At 32.4% G+C, this 24,390-nt stretch overlaps 2 protein-coding genes across 2 annotated transcripts; one reads left to right on the forward strand and one right to left on the reverse strand.

The window, feature by feature from the left end:
• Nucleotides 1-8,470: 8,470 nt before the first annotated feature.
• LOC106108262 (SWI/SNF-related matrix-associated actin-dependent regulator of chromatin subfamily B member 1-A) lies at nt 8,471-15,062 on the reverse strand. The gene is made up of 8 exons (XM_013289368.1): nt 14,845-15,062; nt 14,421-14,611; nt 13,880-14,042; nt 13,449-13,596; nt 12,491-12,702; nt 11,857-12,033; nt 11,377-11,515; nt 8,471-9,498 (listed from the first exon to the last, which is right to left on the reverse strand). The coding sequence occupies exons 1-8, from the start codon at nt 14,923-14,925 to the stop codon at nt 9,407-9,409; spliced, it is 1,203 nt and encodes a 400-aa protein (XP_013144822.1). The 5' UTR covers nt 14,926-15,062; the 3' UTR covers nt 8,471-9,406.
• Nucleotides 15,063-15,376: 314 nt separating this feature from the next.
• LOC106108270 (putative tricarboxylate transport protein, mitochondrial) lies at nt 15,377-23,925 on the forward strand. The gene is made up of 5 exons (XM_013289382.1): nt 15,377-15,663; nt 18,086-18,212; nt 20,951-21,174; nt 22,083-22,247; nt 22,637-23,925. The coding sequence occupies exons 1-5, from the start codon at nt 15,465-15,467 to the stop codon at nt 22,873-22,875; spliced, it is 954 nt and encodes a 317-aa protein (XP_013144836.1). The 5' UTR covers nt 15,377-15,464; the 3' UTR covers nt 22,876-23,925.
• The last annotated feature ends 465 nt before the right edge of the window (nt 23,926-24,390 follow it).

Genomic DNA, 24,390 nt, shown 5'->3' on the forward strand with positions numbered 1-24,390 from the left:
CTAATCACAGCAGATTTTTTTACAAGATTCTAATATGTAAAGTGTATAATACCTTTTAGTACTTTTGGAATAACCTCTTCATTTTTAATTGTTCTTAACTTAAAGTCATTATTTAGATTAAAATTGCAAAGACAATGTTTTTAAACATTAAAACTATATTTAGACGAGAATTCGAAATCTCAGAAACGGTAGATGTCTCAAAAGCTCTCGCTTATTCATCTCAAGTCGCATGGAACTTAGAAACTTAGCCTTGAAAAATCTTGACAGATTTTAACATGTGGCTCTGCAAATAACTTTCGTACCTTTTACGAAACTGTCGTCGGTTTTTAGAAAATATTTGGTATGAAGAATGTTTACGTTCCCCAAAATTTTGAATAAAAAATTATGTAACCGTTAACTCTGTACTGTTAAATCAATTTGTACAAACACTCCTAGATCAGGAGAAACGGAACGTTCGAGTCTAGCCAATTTTTAAAGACCACTGAGCTCTATATACGGAATTTTTGACACACTTGCTTGAATATAGAAAATTTAAAAGAGATTTCAAAATCTCAATCCTTTAAAGTCAAAAGAATAAAGTTTTTACTGAACAGTTCTAACAATCTACTAATCAGTAAAAACTGCGTGTGTATGCAATTTTAAATTGTCAGTTGAATTGTACAATTTTAGTTTGTACCTACGCAGTTTTAACTGAAGCGGGCTCTTCCACTGTTAGTTTTAACAGTGGTAGAGCCCGCTTTAACATCTTCGCACGAATGGGTCGAATCACCTGGTGTAATACCATGACCACACAGAAAACAGGCGTGAAGTGGAAGCAATACCGCGTTTCGTCCGATAAGTGTGGTGCCGGATGCCTAATTTAAGTATCTTTCCCTTTCCACCCTTTTCTTAAAAGGAGAGGATGGGAAGGAAAAGTGGGTTTGACGGTGGAGGAGACGCATAGGAAGGGGAAATGTCCTCTTTATGTGCGTCTCCTTCTCCGTTAATTAAGGGTAGGAAACGCAACAGCAATTGCTGATGTTTATGGGCAGCGGTCGCTTTCCATTTCAGTGGATTCAGGTGGCCGCTTGCTTGTTTTCTACCTTATATTATAAAAAAAGACTTTTTAAAATTCTACATCTGTAGCGATCTTTATAGAAGTTTCAATTAAATGTATTTGAACAGACGTATCCTGAGAATGTTGATATGTTGATATGTTGGAGCCGACCTATATCATATACTGTAGATTATCTGTGTCAAGATATTCAAATCGTGCAAAGTAAATATTAATATTGACACAACGAATTGGTAGATGGAAGAGGAAAATGTGTTAGGAATTCATTCCTTTATACTTTTATATCTATATCTATATTAATATTATAAAAGAAAGATTTGTATTTTTGTATGTATTGAAATAATTTAAAAACTATTCGGCCGTTATCGAAAATTTTACCTTTAAAAACCTACGTGATCTGTGAGTAACATAGGATACGTTTTGTATTACTTTTTTATTTCACGGGGGCGAAGTCGTGAGCAACAGCTAGTTATTTATTTTTTCGTAGGAGGTATGTATATAGCGCTCTCTCGTGTCGGAGGCCAAGACCCACTTTGGGTGGCTACGCCAGCGCAGTTCGTAGGTATGAACCATTTTCTTCGTATTTTTACCTAACTAAATCATAGCCAATGTAAAATAGTGTAAGCAATCTTATTAATATTATAAATGCGAAAGTTTAAATATATGGATGTTTGTAAAACTTTACTGCCAAAGCGGTTAAACGGATCTCGGTGAAAGGCATAGATGTAGAGCATAGTCTGGAAGAACACATAGACTAGTTCTTTTGTTTTTTTTTTTTAATTCCGGATAGAATTGCGGGCGAAAGCTTGTGATTAAAGGGAAAACAAAACAATTTATCTTGTAAAGTTTCAGGGAACCATCTTAATTCTAGACATGGTCGTAGACAAAAGAGGAACAACATAAGTTCCTAAATGTTATAAATATATTAAGTAGTTTCATGTATTTAATAAAGTATATAGTAAGAAAACTAAAATAAAAAAATCACAATTTGCAAAAAAAACCTATTTCATTCGACACATATGTTTCAGAATTACTTTAATTTAAAGGTAATATAGAGAAAATGATTTAACTCTTCCCCGAGGGTTGCCAGTTGCCTTTGTAAGCAGCAATTTCCCCGCCCGCCTACAATTTAATTTGTTACACGCCTCAATATGCTGTTAGTCGACATTATACAAGCTCTTTAATCAGGAAGTTACCTATCTGAGAATTTTGCCGCGCAAATTATCAGAGAATATGTTAACGGGCGCTTTATATTATCTTTTGTATACCTCGTATGTAGGTTTACAATTAATCCAATCATAAACAGAATTATCTTCACTATGAAAGAACTGCGTTTTTTTTCGCACAAGTATAAACTGCTTTTTTACGCTTTAAAAGGTCTTACTAAACTATAAAACAACTACTTACCCTTTTTACTCAATAATACTTAACTTTATCACACACACTCATTTTAAAAAATAGTTTTAAAACTTAAAAAAGTATAATAGTGAAAAATGATAATGGCCGCCATATTTGAAATATGACGTTTGACTGAAAAGCAATGTTCCACCTCAGGTGATACGAAGTATTAGTGACCTTTCGTAATAAAGTGAACATTCGGAAACTTTAATCTAAATAAAAACTTATTAAGGAGGCATCCAAGTCTTGAGGCGTAATTGGTTGGAATGCAATTAGCCGTGTGTCTTTATTGCGGAGCAATAAAAGGGAACAACTCGGTGTTTACGCGATCGCGTCTTGGAGATTATAGGTCAACTGAAATTGGCGACCTCAATGCTCGAAACCCCTAATTTACATATAAAAACGTTTTGTTTCAAATTTGTTATTATTCCAAACTCCTGTGTAAACTTTATTGAAATTGTTCTACCGTTAAACAAATAGGAACGAAAGTAATTCTATTTCGGGTATTACGAGTAATTTGAAAACAATTCATTAACATATGCGGACATATTTATTTTATAAATTCGTATTTAGCTCTAACTTCAGGACAGAAATAAATTTTCTGCTTACTACTTAAAATATATGAATGACGAGCCGTTGGTCGCAACTTTCGTTAGCGCAAATTTGGACCACCCGTTATGCCATTTTGACAGCGCGGAATAATATGCCTATCCATGTCTACCCTCCAAAGAAAGTCCCGTCGAAATCGGCCCAGCCGTTTCACCCGGAATAAACGCGGTTTGCTGACAGACAGATAGACAGATGAAAAATTTTTTAAATGCGATTTTCGTTATCAGCAACGCGTTAGTATTCCGAAATCTGAAATTTTTCTTTTGATATTACAAACAGATACTCTAATTTTAATATATGTATGGTATGGACGATAGAACATATATTCTGTCGAAATTGTTTTTTATTGTCTATACGAGTAACAAAGTTGCACCGAAAGTTATTATAACTCGGAAGTTTAATTCTAGAATCGATCACGCGGTTTGGTGTTTCATTACGAGTTACAATGTAAATTTATGATTAGCAAATAAATGGTTTTATAAGGATTATCTACGAGTACCAGCATCTACCTCCTACGTAATACGTCTATACCTATTTCGGTTCACACGTGCAAGGATCGTAACAGAGAATCCCTCTATCGTCGAAGCCATAAATAACAATAAGTAGATATTCAATACTAAAATTCAGTCTTCTATCGACTGTCCAGGCACATTACTAGGGTTGTGATTACTTCGTGTTCCAATTGGGATTATTTTCAACCGTCACCCCGCTCTGTCCCCACGTGAGAATAAAAAGTTTCATCCGGCCCTCCTTTTATTAACACTATCACCAAAAAGTTGATAGATGTAATCGTTATGAAATAAAATAAATTCCAACTGTCCCTTCGTCGCAAAAGGTGGGACGGATGAAACTTTTTATTCTCATCTGTTCCCACATGGGGACAGTGCGAAGTGACGGTTATTATTCCTAACCTCCAATTGGCCGCTATAAAAAAAACATGCAGGCGAATTGTGCACCTCCTTTTGGGATATTGGTCAAACACAAGTGACTATCGTTTTTTCTACGTCCACAAATAAATCTAAGGTTGGAAAATGATCGTGTTTTTATTTTGTTATTTATTGAAAGTCGACAGCCCTGTGTAAGCCCATACATTATGTAATGCCACATCCAGACCCTCTCATTACTCTTTGTAACACCAATACTATTGTTAGTACGATACTCGAGCGTCACGTGTTAGAGATATCAAATTACACGTCCTAGAAGATGAGATCAAATCTCTATCGATGATTGGTATATTGAGATTCGAATTTGCTTGGACATAGAATAAAAGAACATGTCATTTCGGAAATGAAAATTCTTTTATTTAACTTCATTTATTAGCGCATCTACTTAAATGGTTTTTTTTTTCTTTTGAAGACGCATGTTGAAATGAAAGGTTGAGAAACATAGACAAAGCAAGGTCGCTGAACAATAACTCATTGGTAGATAGATTGTCCATCATAAAAAAATTAACGCGTCTTATTCTTTGCCAAGAATAGAAAATGAAATTTTGACATCAATGAATAACCACAAATAATTTATTCCTTCATGAATTCGAATAGTATTGTAAAAAATGAATACATCCTGTATTTTATATAAGTATTACGCACTAAATATTTTACATACAAGAAATATTACTGCGGTTTTCAATAGAAAAAGCTCTTCATTTATTACAAAATCAACCGCCTGCGAGAAAGAAGCCGCAAATGTGCCAAATAGGTCACCATGCTGGGATATTATGAAAAAAATTGCCTTCTTATGTATGCATGATTGATTCAAATATCAATTGCTTTGTCTTTTTAATAGCTATTCTTATAACCTTTTTTATGTACATCCATTTTCAAAAGCTAATAATTAACCATATTTTCGATCATTATTGTTGCTCCTACTAAATAAAAATAGCAAAATGTTATATACGAAAAATAAAGTATTTAAGTGTGGTAACTAATCTGACGAGACAATATAAAGTTACTTTGATAAATTAATTCTGGAATATCAGAATCCAATTTCTAAAACCATTGATTTTATGTGTAACAATAAACCGAATGCCAATTCAGTAAATCTATCGGTTAAGTAAGACGAATACCACCAATCAATGAAGGCTTAGTACATTATTTGGCCAGCTCTCAAACTTTGACTCGGATAGACGATAAATTTAATTATTCAAACCGAGCCTTCCAATCTTAATGGAGATTAAGTTTATAATAACTGTTTGAGCATAGACAACCGCTGCCCAACTTAAGTCCCTTTTCCTTCCATCCTTTTTCTTATAAGAAACAGATGGGTAGGGAACGTGGATTTAACGGTGCAGGAGACGTATAGGAAGGGGAAATATCCTTTTTACGTGCGTCTCCTCTGTCGATTAAGGGTAGGCAACGTATCCGCAATTGCGAATGTCTCTGTGCAGCTGTCGCTTCGCCAGTTTGGCGGATTTAGGTGGCCGCTTGCTTGCACCTTATGATATAAAAAAGACAAATGTTGTACACTATGCTTTTACGATATGAAACGTGTAGCTGTTTTGATAGAAAAACTTCTATTCTTGTGATTCCAAGAAGTACCTAAGCTTCAACCTTCACGTATCTTGAAACAGTTTAGATTTTAGATGATAATGGAACACACATAAGTATATAGACTCAAAATTTTGTTTATCTATATGTTTATAAAATCTTTGATTAGATTCATTGTCTTTTACCCGTCCTCTATAAAACATAAAACAGGATAATTACATCTTATGTAGTTGCTAAGTGAACCGTTGTTATTAAATATTTAATTAAATGTATATCTAATAGCTTTAATAAACACAATTATTGTTTAAAATAATGTAATCGCCAGCAGTCTCCAGTTTGTCGAAAAACATTTAAAAATGACAGTCGTTAATTACAACGCAATTTACGTAAAACATACCAAAAATAGTTCCAATACTTAAAAACAGAGTAATTTAATTAAATTGTACAAAATAGTAACTTAAATACAAGTTAACTATTACAACTTATTTTATGCAACTGATATTCATCACCCAAAAAAGGGCAGATTAAATTAAAAACAATTATAACCTCAAAATCTCAAAATACTCTAAACCTATTTTAAATTTATTAAAACCATCATCTTACCTTAAAGTCAGCTTTGCGAAAAAAATTAAAATCCAAAACTTTTCACAGACACAAAATTAAATAATCATGAACAAAACTTGCACAAACACTTTTATAAATTAATTACACGATATTAACACAATAACTCGGATAATTAAAGATTAAAAAATAAACGTACTCGAACAGTAGGGGAAAAAAATTTAATGGTTGCAGTTTTGAAATTCGCGTTGGCGGGGTTTACGGAGAAGGCGCGCTTGCCGCCGCCTCCAAAGAACATTTTATCGCACTGAACTGCGAAAATCCACCATTAGGGCCGTGAAAAACGTCGATTTTATTGTCTATTATAATAACTTTATTGACAAAAAAATCGAATTTCTTTTTACTTTATTCATTTATGTTCACAAAATAATTGGTTTTAATACTAATGATTGTAGTATTTACTTTTGTTTATTAAAAAATCATGTTAACAATTCCTCAAGGAAAAGAATTAAATAAATTGTCGTTCTCAGTTTAAATTAGTTTTTCAGTTTCCTTTAATGTAATGAATTACATTGTTTTAGTGGTAAATTTTACGCTAAAATAAACTATTGTATAGTAAGTTCACGGCAAATTAAATATGAATTTATTGACAAAAAATACAACTACCATTATAAAGTTCTTTCATTAAAATGTTATCGATATTTAATTATCGATAGATAGACATCACTAGTTCTCCAAAGGGCTGTCAAGCCTGCAACGCAACATTGGTAGATTCGACGCATGCGTACAAAATGTTTTTCACAAGAAAACTTAAACACATCGTAACGTCTTAAGCGAGCCTATAATTCTTATACGACACTATTTGTGCACCCCTGGAGACTGCTTACGATAACGTTACAAAATATTATTCGATTTAGAACGTTCTTAAAATAACAAAATTATAGGTTATTTGCTCTTTGGTAACTTATTGTTTTACAGTAGTTTAAGGGCTTGTCCCACCAAATTGTAAATTGTCTGATAATCAAACATGTAAACTATGTGATGAAAATATCGGGTTTTGTCCCCTTGTTCCAGTGATGTCATTTTTAAGCATCAGCCAGTGATTCTACGTTCCAACTGATTCTTATTTAGATGCGCAGTTTAATATTGCCTTATATTTTAATTTCGAAGCTTAAAATATTTTGCATTTTATTAAAATTTCTTAATATGTAAAAGGACCAAAATTAAAGTTGGCGCTCGAAATACACAATACATGTAGATACTTTGAAAACGCGAAATACATCAACAAATTTACTGTTATCAGTAGTAAACATTCCATACTATAGATGTCGCTTTTCTTAAAAAAAAACATCGTGTATAATCTGTGATTGCTAAACAAAGTAGAGTTATTTCTGGTCTTTTTATAGAATTTTAAAACTTTACATTGTATTTTTAAATGTCTTTGAAATAAATGGAATTTTGAACGTATGAAAAGTTAGCTGTTGCTAGCGACATAACCCGCGTGAAATTGAAAAATATAGCCTATGTTACTCACAGATAAAACCTTTTTACGGTGAAAGAATTTTTTTAATGGACTCAGTAGTTTTTGAGTTATTCCAAAAATACAAATATTTCCTCTTTTTAATATATAAATATTAGTATAGATTAAGAATGTTTCGGCCGTATTCCCCTCAGCGACACTGCCGCGCCCACATTAAAACACACAAAGTTACTATTGCAAAATGTACAGAGTTACATTCTGTACCTAATATCCACAGGATTAAGGTTGAAATAAAACACCAATTACAAAATGTAATACATTTATTTTTCTTAAAAATTACATTCACTTTTAAATCTACAATATTTTCTAAAGTGAAAAATCTATAAATGTGAATTTGAAAATGCATTACAAGAAAAAAAAAAATTTTTAAATTTAGAATCATATGAAAGTTTAAAAGATATAAAAAAACGTTAACAGAGGGCCTAATACGAAAATTTGTGAAATCCTTTTGTAATATCATCGACATAAATTTGTTTGAGTTTTGTTATTTTTACATCCGATACACACCACTTCACTGCTCATACAAATTTTGTCTATTCCGTTACGAATACATTCTTGCAACTATCACGCAATTTGTAATAGACCCTAAGAAAAATAATTCAGTATTTCTTAACGTAATTACTTCCAAAAGGAAAAAGATTCTTTAATTTAAATCTATTGTCATTTTTTGCTTACGGCAATTAGATCTTAGATTAGCCGAAATAAACCCCAAAAACATTTTTAATTTTTCACCAGGATATAAACAGATCAATTTACTTAAACCTACAAAATGTTTCCACTACACATTTATCATTTTATCAAAATCAAATATCTCTTCCCTAAAAAAAAACACTATAATCTAAGATTACATACCTTTTACGTATGTTTTTACAGCATCAGGCTATTCAATTGTTGTATAGACCAGAAATATAACTCTCGCCATATTACGAGAAAATATAAAACTACATTTGCGTACATATAAAAAGTGATATAATACCGGGATTTTCGAATTCTTTAAGCTGTTTAAAGTTGTATAAGACCCACCTTATACTGCCGCAATATCTACCCGTCATCAACGTGTAGTCGCCGCGGTGATACGTAGTTAAAGCTTGGTTCACACTAGGCCACAACAGTAAGACAGTGGCGAAAGCCAGATACAGTTTTCATGGAGTTACTGGCCATTATTGAAGGATATAAGTCCAGCTTTAGCGCTACTGTCCCACTGTCCTGGCTAAGTATGTACCAGGCATTAAGTAGTAAAAACTTCAACAGGAAATAACAATATAAGAGTCGCATTCAACATGCATTTAATAGCTTGATATTAATTTTTTGATGTTACTAATCTGTGACGTAACCAGTCATAGGTATAAGACATTTCAAATATCTTGTCGGCTCAAGGTCAACTTGTCCTATATCTCTGTACGTCGTCAAACCAACAATTTGTTCTGCGCTATTTCGTGCGGTTTTTCCGAGCCGACAAGATATTTGAATACTATTATATTATCATTTTTTACTAGTCAGGCGACGCTAGTCGATGACCTAGGGAGTCTAGACGGTCTAGGGGGGGGGGCAATAGGGTTCTAAGGGGAGTTTTATATATATGGTCTTATTTGTAGTAGTTTTATATCTATTTCACATTTTGCGATTCTCTATTGAAAGATACCTATCCTAGAGATGTTCGCGACTCGAGTTCGTTTTTTGTTATTTTTTTTATATAAAAGCATACTATAATAAAATCCTTATAATAATGAAGCAGGAATGTCGGCAAGCGTTGGGCGATTAAATCTTTTTCCTCCTCTTATCCGGCGTGTTCTGGAAGAGGGCCTCGTCGGCACGGATCAGTCGGTTGACGGCCCGGCTCAACGACACATCTGCACCCAAAAATAACTCATCACAACTCTCCCCATACAGTGTTGCCGTTTTACAAAAAAATAAGATACTACAAAAAAATTGACAATACTTTGTCATTCAAAAAATTAGGATTTTTTAGATTTTTTTTAAGAATTCTGTACTAAATTCCATGTTTTGCCGACTTATGCCTGTCATATCAGGAAAATTGATTTATTACATATCTTAAATAAATAAATTACTAAGAACTTAAAATATTTTTTATAAAATTTGAATATTTTTTTAGAAAAAAAATGTAAAAAACCCTTCAAATCACAAAGTATTGCCATTAGAAAAACGGTAAGCAGATTGCGTCAATTTAATCACCCGCTGCGAGCCAAAAAGTTAATTAATTACGAGTTGTTACTAAATGAAACAAAAGTAGATAATTTTGAAGGAAAAAAAACATTTATTTAATGTGATAAAAATTTAACAGTCCACTTACTTTTTACTACGTCTGTTGTTTGCGACATGCATGAAAAAATAAATAATTTTAATCAATAAAGATTAACCTCATTTTATTTCATTTTTTAACCTACAAAACAGTCTTAACCTATCTACCCCGTATACATATTGTAAGACCAAAACGTCTTATATTATCAATGTAATTTTTTAAGACTAAATAACGCAAAAAAATCATAATTATGTTGGACGAGAAGAATTACAAAAAATAAACATTATTTTTTCATGCAAGTTTAACAAATTAATTAAAAAATACACTTAAATAGTCCATTGTACTTATATCATTGAACACAATTGAAAATAGCAAAAATAAATAATACTAGTAAGTCATTTGTCGTACAATAATCAAAACAAAAAATAATGAAATCATGTACATTAAGTTAATATTAATAAAAATAAATTAATAGCAATTAAGATGATTTTTTTTAAGTCCAAACTACAAACTAAAACATTTTAAGTACACATATATAACTTTTTTTAAATAAAATAATACAAATAAAAATAATACTTATATCAATGATTGAAAATATTTATTAACCACTTCAATAAATAATTTTTAATTAGATAAATAAATAAGAATATAAATAAGTATATAATTGTTGAAATATTTATTTTCCTATTAATTAATCAGCAAAGGAGTATCATTTAATAATTTATTTAACATAAAACTATACTAAAACAATTAAAACTATCAAAAACTGTTACACCTAATTCTACAATAACCCAAAATAAAATTTCCAACCCAAAACCTACGTAAAAAAATTCTGAGCAAAATTTTTTCATAAAATTTAAAAAAAAAATAATAATTCAATAATCATATAAAAGAACAGTCGCATTAACTATCTTTTTTAAAAAAATCTCCTATAATAATTTCTAATGAGCACATAATTTAATAAAAATTTAGTAGATTTTGAAAATGGTAGAGATTTGTGCCCTAAAACGCAAATTAAAAATAATCATAAATCAGGTCAAAAAACTGTTGTATTGTGACATTACGGTTATTTAAAAAAAAAAAAATTTTCGGATAATAAAACTTTTGGATCGTGACATTTACCTTAATATTGACATTATTTTGCCCGACATTTCGATGTTATGAATAAACTTTGACTGGAGTCAAAAATAGTTACATATAAAATCCACTCCTAAGACAAAACTTTTTTCATTGAGTTATTTCTCTTAAAATCCAACGCAAATGCAACCTTTTCATCAAGTTATCTATGAAATATCAATATATCTTTTCATTGAGTTAAGAATATTATGAGAAAAGATTATAATTTTCAACAAGTCACAACTATAAGATATCTTAATAATTGTAACTTTATTCATGTGTCGATATATTCATAATAGTAGAAGCAAACTAAGGTTAAATGACATATAGGCCGTAGTTAATATTTACCAACCCGGTGTAGTGTTGGCGAGACGTCGCATTCTGCGCGTGTTCCTATCTTGATCTCGTATCTTCTTCTCCATTTCTGCATTCGTCAGAGTCTCCAGGTACGGAGCCCATTGGTCTGCTTCTGATGGCTGGCGGTATGGTGTCTGGAAATAACCATTATCATTAAAAATACAACAAATTGCCTTGGTATTATCAATATTCTGATTGCATTGACTGTATAGATTCATTCTCTCACATTCCTTTTAAAAAATAAAGATAAGTGGCACTGTGGTCAAAAATCCAGTTATGATCAGTCATGATTCGTCATGATTGGTCATGATCAGTCGTGATCAGTAGTGATTAATTCCACTAGAGGACATAAACTTCTCCAATATCGTCCACAGTACTATCCACATTTATTTCAAATTAAAAATATAACTATCTCCGTTATATCAAAGGGAGTTAGTAACATAGGTAGTAAAGTTTCGACAGTAATCTACGTTACCTCAACAACAGGCAATGGTGCTTCACTGAATGCATAAGTCCGTTGATGCCAGCCCAACTGTCCCCGTACACTGTAAGCTATGCCCGTCACAAACTCCCCTCCCAAACCCAGCTCAGCGCACAGTTTCATAGCAAATTGTTCAGGGTTATTCTCTTTCTCGGACATATCCCATTCAACCTGAAAAAAAAGTAAAAATTAAATAAAAAAGGTCCTATGCCACTATAAAATCAGTGGCATGACATTTATTTTGACAAACCAAACATCTAGGATGATGGCTGAGTAATATAAAAAACACTTATAGATTTCTATACTAAATTCAGTCAGATGTCTCTTTCTACCCTTTTTAAGGAATGGATGGGAAGATGGGATTTGAAGGAGGGGCGGCATAAGGAGAAATGTAGTCCATCTGAGAAATTCCTATCCTCTGTTGACTAAAGGTGGACAATCAGCAATTGCGGACACTTATAGGTAGCGGTTACTTCGCTATTTCGGCGAAAGCCACCTTATAATTAAAAAATTCAATTGTTTTGTTATTGCAGTTTTTTTTGTAATGGTATTACAAAAGAACTACCAAAATAATGTTAATAAAGTAATGTACTCTATTTATGGTTCACTTTAGAATAGAAAAACTTACCTGATCTACTAGCGAAGTGTTACCAACGTGAATATTAAGTTTAATAATAACTCTTTGGTCGCTTTGCTCTTCTAATATGGCGGGTGGTTCGTTCGGGAACGCGTCAATCTGTTGACGTATGGATGACGCTATTGCCGGTATAAAAGTCACCGTATTCAATTCTAAATCATCGCAGAGAACTTCAGCAAATTGCTCCGGTGTTATTATTGATTCTGTAAATTAACAAGTCATTAATAGTATTAAATACTAGCTTATGCCCGCAACTTCGTCTGCGTGGAATAAAAAAAACACAAAAGTGAATAGCCTATGTGTTCTTCCAGACTATACTCTACATCTATACCAAATTTCATCAAGATCCATTCAGCCGTTTAGGCTACAAACTCCAACAAACATCCATCCATCTAAACTTTTGCATTTAGAATATTAGTAAGATAATCAACTATCTAAAGTTTACGACTCCGTCTAGGCGGAATTAGAAATAAGTCATTGTAAGTAAGAAAGAAATTCTAATTTTATTTGGTACGAGCTGTTGCCCGCGACTTCGTCCGCGTGGTATTCGAAAACATACAATTTATTGTTGTTGTTGTTGAATTACAAAAAGCTACGTATCCCTCGGGAACCTGACATTTCTCGACGATGAAGCTTATCCCATGTGTACTCCAGACTTTATTTTATATCTGTGCCAAATTTCAATAAGATATGTTGAACCGTTGCAGAATGATCAAGTAAACATTAAAAAACAAAATAAATGAATCCCACGGGAACCGTAACTATTCCCGGGATAAAAGTAGCCTATGTGTTCTTCCAGACTATGCTCTAAACCTGTGCCAAATTTCATGGAGATCCGTTCAGCTGTTTAGGCTACCAACGCTAACAAACATCCATCTATCCATCCATCCATCTAAACTTTTGCATTTATAATATTAGTAAGAAGTAAGAGAGATAAAACTGCAAAAACCATTTTTATTCCAGGTGAATGTATCCCTTAGTTTCTGCCCCTCAATCTCCATATCAAGACGAATTGGCACTAGGATCTGCTTCTGCGAGGAGTTCTCCAACATCGCCGTCATATCTGTATCATCAAAGCATAACGGGAATGTGCGCACCTGAAACATTAAAATAAAACCTTGTATAAATAGTAATATTGACTAGAAATCTTACTAACATTATAAAATCGAAAGTTTAGAAGGATGGATATATACACTTTTGTTTTCTTTTTGGTTCCATGCGAACCACATGACAACACATTTCAAATGTACATATCTATGGGCAGTGGTCACTTCACTACTTTAATGGAATAAAGTGGCCTCTTGCTCATTTGACACCTTATGATACAAAAAAAAATTAATCTATGGAAATTGATTTTATACCTATCTGAATAAATTATACCTTTTTATTGTGTACTCTAGTTCTGCTGATCTGTGTAGCTTGTGGTACTGCATCTAAATGTGAAGAGTTTGGCATCACTGGGAGCCATGATGGATTGTGTGGCTTCTTACTCTTGCTCTCTCTCGGTGTTGCTAACTCCTGACTCACCGATACAGCCTTGTACCTTAAGAAATTTCATAACATATTTCGCATTTATAATATTAGTAAGACAAGATTTACATCTTCTATTTAAGTACTATTGTGTACAGTGTGCCCAATAATTCAGAAAGATTTCAAGAAGCCTGAAAACATTGCAGAATAAACCTTCTTTTTAAGAGAAGTGGGTCAACCTTTCGACACATACAAAGAATTCTCTACAACATGAACTTTTAGAGTAAAATGCTACTAGTGAAGTTAATAGGGAGTTAATTTATTGCAGTTAATTGGTTCTTAAGTTAACACAAACAAATAGTACAATCTTTTATTATTTATTTTAAATTAAACAAGACACTCAATGAGTTCCAATTTTTTATAACTTAACAAATACAAAGTTTACACTTACTTATCATCATTTCCTTCAATAATATCTTCAACTTCAGAAGCTTTTAGCAATGAAACAGAACTTGAGAGTACATGTGGTCCTAGACCATTGTCAATCAGTCGTTTTCTCTCTTCATTAGTTAGAGTCCTCCTGGCCATACCAGGATACTTCTTATAAAGAGACCCACGGAACAGCCGTAGGTAGTTACCAACCTGTTTGAAATACCATTTAGATGTGTATAAACAAAACAAATATAAGAATGCACTCTCATATAATATTACACACTAAAAAGGCCAAACTATTTTATTGAGGTTATTTGATTTAAATTTGAATAAACACAATGTTAATTTAGTAAATACCTGGCTTAAAAACATGTTTAAGATGAATATTCAGATAAAGGAATTTCAAAATGAACTATAAAGAAAACTACATAAATAGTAAATACCTCTGATCCAACACAGTAAAAATCTCCACCTTCTTCAATTTGAAAACTAATCGGCTTATCGCCGTATGTTCTGAGAGCCATGATTATGCTTTTGTAATACTTTTCCTATTGATAAATGCAAATAATACAATTGAATTGGAAATCAAATTCAACACAAAATATGGATAGAAATCAAGACGCCGAAATCGAAACAAGCATAAACAATCAAGCAAACGTCAAACTGTCATACATTGGTAAAAGACATAGACAAATGCTCGTTATAGATAAAAAAAATAGTGAACATTAATTCTGCCAAGATTAAAAATGTTTTAGAAAGACTAGTAAGTACCAAACCTACACCAAAATAATTAAGATGTCTTACTGCCGTTTTTGTAATAAACAAGATGACTCTTAAAGAGCAAAAAATAATAGAAAACTATGCACCTTACATTACAACTTGTAACCCTAAAGCAAAAACCACACAACCGAATGAGGATTGTGAATGAATTAATGTTGAATGAGACAAAGAATGAATGAAAATACATTGTCATTTTTTTCATCAGTTGGAATCTTGTTGTTAGGGGGAGTGTTGCTTACCGCGCCGCAGTCGTTTTTGCGACCAGTGCCGAATACTTTGTAAAATGTCTACAAAGACAGGAAACTTCAAAAATCCCTTTTCAAGACCATGGATGACTGATACAGGCGCAGCGGCTGCGGCGGGAGGTTCAGGATCCGTCGGGTTAAAAGGCGTTGTAGCTGGAGGAATAACTGGTGGCATTGAAATTTGTATTACATTCCCAACCGAATATGTTAAAACTCAACTCCAGTTAGACGAAAAAGGTCAGTAAACGTTAAATATTTTGTTCCTGATATATTATAAGTCAATGTTAGCTAATTAATGGTCATAAATCACGTTAATTTGGTCTTTTGACTTTGTAATTAGCCGAGTCACTTTTGTAATTTGCTGATTGTGATAAAATTATTTTTAAAACAAAAGCGCATTCTTATTTAATGCTTTGTTGTGTTAAGTATTAAGTAGAGTCGTGTTACAATAGCTATCGAATTCGAGGTTAGAATCATTAAACCTTGTTACAACCATAAACACCTTACGACAAACTTGAGTCGTAGTTAATTTGGACTTTGGTCCTTCGTTAGGAAAAATAATTTTCATTGAACCACAAAAATCTAATTAAAACAATTGAATATATCAATTTCAAAACGTTTAAAGTACACAACACTTATTACTTCGAAAAGTTTTCCAACTTGTTCCATTTTTAAACTTTTGTAAGCATTATTTATTGCTTATATTTTTACCAAAATGACATTGCAGAATTCTCATGAATGCTTCATATCAAAAATTCTAATAAGAATCCTACTTGATTCATTTTAGATTACTCACATATTTGCTTCATTATCTATATATTTACTTAATAATGCATTATTTAGCAATTATGTTTGTTTTAATAAGAAATTTAGTACCAAAATGTGTCTTGTATGATTATCTCTGTCAATACAAAATTGGCTTCTATAGATTCTAATTTCAAGGTTTTTTTTAACATAATTTTGTAAGATTTTCAAGAAAAGTAACTACGAAATATCTGCAGTTTGATCAAGTTATGAAGGTAGCCTAGATATATACAATCATATCATAGCCTTGCTATCGGCAACACTAATCTTATCTTATACGAAACTGAATTTGATTGAGCTATTGTTTTTATCATATACAAGCTTGCATCAAATTTATATCTTCACTTAATAGGATTTCACAAATAGATCAGTTGTCCATGGTTATCAGTATCTTCTCACAGATATATTTTATCTAATACCTTCAAGTTCATCTCCCACAGGATCTTCAAATATTATAAATGCAAGTATTAATGGATGGATGTATGTTAGTGTATCTAGCTTAAATGGGTTAATGTATCTCAATGAAATTTGGCATAGATGTAGATGATAGTCTGGAAGAACACATGGACTACTTACTGTTGTTTTTGTTAACACACGGACAGAATTGCAGGCGAAAGCTAATCTTAAATGTCACAAAATCTTTTATCTACTCATGTAGTAGTAGTAGTAGGGGCTATGGTTTCCGCAACTCCACGGCTAGCGCGTATTTTGCGTGAGAATAGGACATGGATTACTCCAGCCAACCCAGCTCGCCGAAGAACACCAGCAACACTTTTATATTACTGGTGATCTCTATTATCTATATTATCTACTCATATTTAATATCTAACAGGAAGTTGAGAAGTTGTTGACCTTTTTAAGTGCTTATGTCTAAGTCAATGTCAACATGTAAAAATAAATTGATAGTGGAAGTGACCTACAGGTAGGCAAACACATATAGGTATAATATTAAATTCTCTTACTAATCTTGTAATGTAGTTCTTCTGAAAGGAAAATAATGTGATTTCATGAACATAACATCACACTAAGATCCAACAAGCCAGATCCAAGGCTCTGAGATAAGTTTTTCCAACTTATAATACATTATTGTTAGCTTAACTTATTAGAGATCAACCTTAAACTTGCCACATAAGTTTAAATTACTTGGTACAAACATGTAAGACATTGTCTTCTGTTTATTCTACATATTACTATACTTATACACTTAACACTTACTTAAAAGTAACCATGACTGTCAACTATTGTAACTTATGAAATAACATGTTATTGTTTTTTTTCTTTAAGAATAAGGAGCATAGCAATGTTGTTATACAAGTTTTAGTACAGTAGAAACGCAGCAGATAAGCTTTTACTAATGCTTTGTGTGAATAGATACAAATTAAACTATATTTGGATTATTTGAAGGGAAAAATTATATTGAATTTTAAATATGGCAGCCTAATAAAAGACATGTTCTTATCTTTACAAACAAACTGTTGAATAAACACTCAACTGTCAGTTAAGATATTCAGATAAGCTGCTTTTATTGTGCAATTTCATAAAATTACTAGCTTTTCCACATGACTATCCATGTGAAGTTTAAAAAAAAACAAGTAGCTATAGATTTCTCCAGACCATCTACATCAATTTCCTCAAAATCCAGCAATGCATCTGTAGTTCCTCTAGTGTTGCGGATGTCCATGGGCGTTGTTGGTCGTTGACCACCTCTGTGTTTCCGCCGCTCGTTTGCCCCCCTTCTCACATACAAAGAATTTTATCAATATCGTTTCAACAGTTTAAGCCACAAACATCCATCCATCCATCCAAGATTCATATTTATAAGTAAGATTTTAACATGCACTATTCTTTGTTTCAGGTGGCACCAAAAAGTACACTGGTATAGTAGATTGTGTAAAAAAGACTGTAAAAGGCCATGGATTCTTTGGTCTTTACAGAGGCCTTAGTGTATTGCTGTATGGCTCTATACCAAAGTCAGCAGTCAGGTAAAAATTTTCATTATTTACTGCACTCAGAGTCATTAATTGAACAGTATGGTAACTGCTTAGTGTACTATGTGAATTCTAAACTTACTGTTTAAGTAACAAATTGACTCTGAGTACAAATATCCATTTTTAGCATTGTGACACTAGCGTTAAGTTTAAGTCGAAACCCTATCACAAATTGTACACATTTTTATCGATATCGATATCATCGAAATTTTGTATCGGTACATCACTAGTTAGTATTTAATAAGCCCGGAGGCGCCGGACACAATTACAAACGTTCTGTACGACACACGATATCGTACCGCACCTGCCTACTGTACACGGTATGCCGTGTAAACAAACCGATGACGTCACCGCGTTTTTATTTGCCCGCGCCGTTTCGAACTCGGTGCTCCAATTTCATAACCACTCGTGACAAATGTTTGCATTCATGTTTTAATACCAGAAAACAATTGAAGAGTAATAGATTCTTTTCCTTCTATCTTTTTAAAGAATAACACGAAGTATTCCACGACAGAGATCTAGATTGATTACGAACCATTTAAATTACTACAGAAAACAAAATTTTAAAGAAACATCGACCTACTTACTAATGGTATCAGATACATAGAGAAAAAGCAAGGACTTGACGAAATAACATATAAGGGCAATGTTCTTTCTATTGATATGTCCCGGTGAAGACTACGTTTCCTTTTTATCTACAATTCATCCACATAAGTAGATATTAAAATGATAAAATACTAGCTTTCGCCCGCGACTCCGTCCGTAAATTAAAAGTGAATAGCTTATGTGTTCTTCCAAACTATCCTCTACATCTGTACCAAATATCTTCGAAATCCGTACACGCTACTAACTCTAACAAACATCCATCCATCCATCTAAACTGTCTCATTTATATTAGTGTGATGAATAAACACTAGCAAACTGACAATCCGTCTGAAACATGCTATATGAAAATACTGACTGAAAATATATCACATTGAGTTACACTCATTTTAAATCAATTACACAAACGACACAAGAACGAAATAATATGTGGCTCTATTCGGCGAAACCCTATAAAAGTAATTGATCATTCTATTCATAGACGATAACATTCCACACAAACGAACTACATTCCAGATTTTGATTACATTAGAGAAAAGACAGTTATGCATCGTGACTTTATCCGTCACTTACAAACTCCTTATCAACTCTTTGTTGCCGTGTACGTGTGTAGTTTTACTTTTTTTTTTAATAAAACAGAATAAATATAACATTTCTGTAGACCAATCTACACTTAGAAATTCCTCCATGTTCAGCGGTGTTTGCAAACCAGTACGACTTAGGTTCCTTCAAGAAGCGAGCCTACTTTTTACTCAAAGGCATACAACGCATCTGTAGTTCCTCTAAGGGACGCGGATGTCTATGGGCGTCGTTGACCACATCTGTGTTCCCGCCGCCCATTTACCCCTTTACATAAAAAAAAGAAAAGGCTTGAATGACTTTCAAATCTATACTATATTTCAAGAACACCTGTATTTAGGTTAAATAACTAAATGTATTCCAAAGTCTAAGTAATTAGTTGTGCTAAGTTGACTTCACAGCGAAGTAGCACACGCGATAACAGAGGTCTGTTATGTCACACAACACGATACCACTCAATGACAATGCGGACACATTTGCAATTTTAACCGATTATTTCCTAATCCTATTGAATATTTGATTTTGCAAACTTTAAAACATGTAACACATTGCAAAAGTTGCGATGGTAACTAAAGGAATGAAATACGTAAATAGTTTATTTCAATAATTTAAACTAGCTTTCACCCGCGACTCCGTCCGCGTGGAAAAGAAAAGCAAAGCAAATAGCCTATGCGTTCTTCCAGACTATCATCTACATCTATGCCAAATTTTATCGAGATCCGTTCAGCGGTTTAGGGTACAAACTCTAACAAACATCCATCCATCTAAACTTTCGCGTTTATAATATTAGTATGAAGTATGATAGTAAGATTACTATTTTTGATAGAAATACGCTTATATACGGTATGATGTCAATTTTATTGTACGGAATTATACGCCATGATTTTAAACAACTAAAATACAATAAACAGGAAAAAAACACGCTTTTAATAGCAAAAAGTTTCATAATCACAGTTATTTAGTGTCCGTATTCAGAAGTTGGAGGCTTTTAGTTGTTTAAATTGTGTACATCATAACATAATAATTATTATTTAGACAAAGTTGAAGAATCAAAAAACTTTGAATTTGCATTCGACGGTGTATAAATGAATACCAATTACGTATTCTTTACCTAATGATTGTATTCAAATTATTTAACTATGCAAGGTTTAACCATTACGAAGGAAACTATATTATTTACTATTTTCCCTAACGTTTGCTCATGTAAATTGACTAACAAAATATACTACTTTGTTCTTATTAAAGCCAGTGGTGTTAAACTTTTGGATTTATTTTATTACGAATATTTTAAATAGATAGAAACGAGAGAAATATGTTAAGGAATATGATACTGTTGCTCGTGACTTCACCCACTTGAAATAAAAAATAATTAAAAAAATATAGTCTATGTTACTTGATAACGTAGCTTTTTAATTGTGAAATAATTTTTTAAATCGTCCTTGTAATTTTTGAGTTATTTCAATACATACAAAAATCCACAAATACAAATCTTTCCTCTTTATAATTATGGTATAATTCTATGTAGAAAAGATATGTTCAATCTTTTACAGATTTGGTGTATTCGAACAAGCGAAGCTGTACATGGTGAACGAAAATGGTACTCTCAGTAACACTGGCAAGCTGGCCTGCGGACTGGCTGCGGGAGTCGCCGAAGCGGTATTCGCTGTCACACCCATGGAGACAGTCAAGGTCAAATTTATTAACGACATGCGTATGGAGAAACCGAGGTTTAAAGGATTTTTCCATGGAGTCAGGACTATTGTGAGGGAAGAAGGTGAGTACAGATTGTATTCCAGGGGTGTTCAACCTGTCGATCACAACTATTAATCCAATTGTTTTAGGATTTCAAGAAATTTGTAATTGGTAGTTCGCACTAGATATCGGTGAACGGTGAATTTAAAGTCAAATCAAGTTGGCCACCCCTGTTTTATGCGGTATTTTTGTCACGTCGTGAACTAAAGTACTCTTCAGACCGACGTGCCAACTCAAGTGTCTGGTTTATGTAAAGATTGAGAGGTTGGCCTCACTTAACCTTTGAAATTTTACTCCGTCGTGTATTTAAAAAAAAAACTATAATGTTCTACGAAAACGCGCTGTTCATTTTACTATTGCCTAGTTACCGTAGTTATTTGTAGAGGGTTTCGAAATCGAAAGAAATTTGAAGGTAAACCAGCTAACGTTTAGACAAATTTATCCACTTCACGCGTTTGCATCAGCGCGGTTATTTTTATTTTAATTTCGTGACTGAACAACGTAGCTGTATTTATATCAGCCATATAAAAATATAAACGATTTGCGTCAAAGTATTGCTAGCTCGTAGTTCGCGTTGGATAATTTCAATATTGTATGATAGGCATGAAAAATATATTATATTAATTCAAATGGATGGATGGATGTGTTAGAGTTTGTAGCCTAAACGGATTTCGATAAAATGGTATAGATGTAGAGGATAGTCTGGAAGAGCACATAGGCTACTCACTTTTGTTTATTTTACACATAAACTACTTACTAAGTTTTTTATAGTTCCGGATGGAGTCTCCATCGAAAGCTAATTAACCTATATTTGGCACTAAAATGAGAACGAAATACAACTTATTGTATACAGTTTCTTTAGAATACCAATGTACGGTTTCCATTGTCGTAGACTTTGAGTCTATTTTGAACCTTTTAAATCGATTCCAGGTGTCGGAGGAGTGTACAAAGGTGTTACAGCAACTATAATGAAGCAAGGCAGTAACCAAGCGATCAGATTCTTTGTGATGGAGTCTCTCAGGGATTGGTACAAGGGCGGCGATAGAGACAAACCCGTGCCTAAATACATCGTAGGCTTATTCGGTGGAATTGCAGGTATTAAAGACTTTCAACATTAGTATCAATAGACAGAACACAAAAGAACAGTTTGTTTGCTAAATTATGAAGTGTTTGAGAAGGAAGTGATACAAATGTCCACTCTATATATCTTTAAATATCTGTGGAAATTGAAGGGTCATCTTTGGTCATTATTTATTGGACATATAAAAAACCATCAATTCATTACTACTAAAAAATATTCCAGCTTTTTTCAAGCTTACTACTATCTCCAGAATGGCTCAATGGATCTCGATGAAATTAGGCATAGATGTTAAACATAGTCTGAAAGAGCACATAGATTATTTATGGTTTTTTTTAATTACTCGCGGACAGTCACCGGCAACTAGTTGTACAAACAGCATATTTTTATATATCTATTTTTTTAGGTGCTGCTTCAGTGTTTGGTAACACACCGATAGATGTTGTAAAAACGAGAATGCAAGGTTTAGAGGCGGCGAAATACAGAAGTACGTGGGACTGTTTCATCAAGACATGGAAGCACGAAGGTCCACTCGCCTTCTACAAAGGTACTGTGCCTCGTCTCAGTCGCGTTGTCTTCGACGTCGCGATCACTTTCACTATATACGATAGTATCATGGATGTCTTCAATTACGTATGGAAGTGAGGTACATATTTACTCTTATAAACGGCTGATACATAGGCTTTTCATGTATTTTTGACAACTGTCAAAATATTTGACAGTTAGTAACAGCTGCCTAAATGATTGACAGTTTAGTGACAGCAGTTAAACGTTTGATAGTTTTGAATTGTGTCAAGTTTGACAGTTTAGTGACAGCTGTCAAAATGTTTGACATCTTGACAGGAGTTACTAAGAGTCAATTTTTTATGCTTAAAGCCTAATTAGAATAATGTAACTACCGTTTATAAGTTATGTAACTGTATTTTTGTAATTTTTGTATGAAGCTATGCGGATCTTAACCTCGAGTTTTTGTTACTGAAGGTTTTTACAGAAATATTTTTTATACCAAAGGGAAGAGAATGTTTCTGTTCAAATGTTTTGGCAGTAAATATTCGCGGTCAGATGTACAAATATGTGTGAGCTGTGCTAGAAATTTGTATTTGTAGACTTTAGATTTAGTATAAGCGTTTCAAAGTATATTTTTGTATGACTCATACGTTCGTATGTGATTTTTTTTCGTTGTTATTTATTGCATTGACAAAATTATTTTTTACTGTTCATATTATTTCTGATATTCATACTGGGGCTTATTTTTATTTATGATTGTGATAAATATTTTAAATGTTTACATTTTATGATTATTTTTCATTTATTTTGGTATAACCATAAACTATGTTGACTTTGATAATTTTTATTTAGTTAAAACAAGTTTTTTTATACATGTGTACAAAAATAAAACATTGCAATAGGTTTTAGACATACATATTGGAAAATACATTAATAATTGCGATAAATTGTGTTTTAAAAGAACATTTTTATTTTTCAAAAAATGACCAAAATCATAGTCGCCATATTGAAATGTCAAGTTACTTGTCAAGTATCGGCCAATCAGATTGCTGTATTCTTGACAGTCTCAACACACTCTTAACTTAGTCCTATGATGCAAGTTTTAACTTTGCCATTTAAATAATTAAGAGAAGTTACTTAGGCTGTGTTTTTATTGTTTTAATGTAATAGTCAACAATCATTGCAGATTTATTTATTATTACCTTGTTTTATTATCTTTTACCAATTCATTCCGTTTATATACATTTATATTTTTTTAGTTTTGTTTATGTTAAGAATAATAGATTCAGATGCATTTTGTATTTTACATAATTTTGTATTAAATCAAGCATTTTAATGCATTTTTATTAATATTTGCAGTTACCAGTCAAGATCTCTTTTGTTATTATTTCCAATAATAAAGTTATAGAAAAAATATGTTAAGTCAATTAGAGAAAAAAATTAAAAATGTTTATAAATGTTTCCATCAATTCTCATAACAAAAAACACTAAACAATTGAGTTCTTGACTAACATTCCATACTAAATATTGTATTTACGTATATTTTTCTTTTTTAATTTTGTATGACTTGCGCTTTGTATGTTATTGAAATTTGTAAAATTATTTATGTTATGTTTTCATTCAAATAAAATTGTCGAACAATTGATATGTGTT

This window comes from Papilio polytes, unplaced genomic scaffold, assembly GCF_000836215.1.
Source record: "Papilio polytes unplaced genomic scaffold, Ppol_1.0 DF824269.1, whole genome shotgun sequence".
NCBI classification, from domain to species: Eukaryota; Metazoa; Arthropoda; class Insecta; order Lepidoptera; family Papilionidae; genus Papilio; species Papilio polytes.

What these genes read in the sequence shown, in the direction of transcription:
- LOC106108262 (XM_013289368.1), bottom strand. Translation starts at nt 14,925, where the DNA reads ATGGCTCTCAGAACATACGGCGATAAGCCGATTAGTTTTCAAATTGAA. An exon ending in ATTGAAGGAAATGATGATAA is followed by an intron (nt 14,043 to 14,420) that starts GTAAGTGTAAAC and finishes AAATTTCTTAAG; the next exon opens with GTACAAGGCTGTATCGGTGA. An exon ending in CTAGAGTACACAATAAAAAG is followed by an intron (nt 13,597 to 13,879) that starts GTATAATTTATT and finishes TTAATGTTTCAG; the next exon opens with GTGCGCACATTCCCGTTATG.
- LOC106108270 (XM_013289382.1), top strand. Translation starts at nt 15,465, where the DNA reads ATGTCTACAAAGACAGGAAACTTCAAAAATCCCTTTTCAAGACCATGG. An exon ending in ATACCAAAGTCAGCAGTCAG is followed by an intron (nt 18,213 to 20,950) that starts GTAAAAATTTTC and finishes AATCTTTTACAG; the next exon opens with ATTTGGTGTATTCGAACAAG. An exon ending in CTTATTCGGTGGAATTGCAG is followed by an intron (nt 22,248 to 22,636) that starts GTATTAAAGACT and finishes CTATTTTTTTAG; the next exon opens with GTGCTGCTTCAGTGTTTGGT.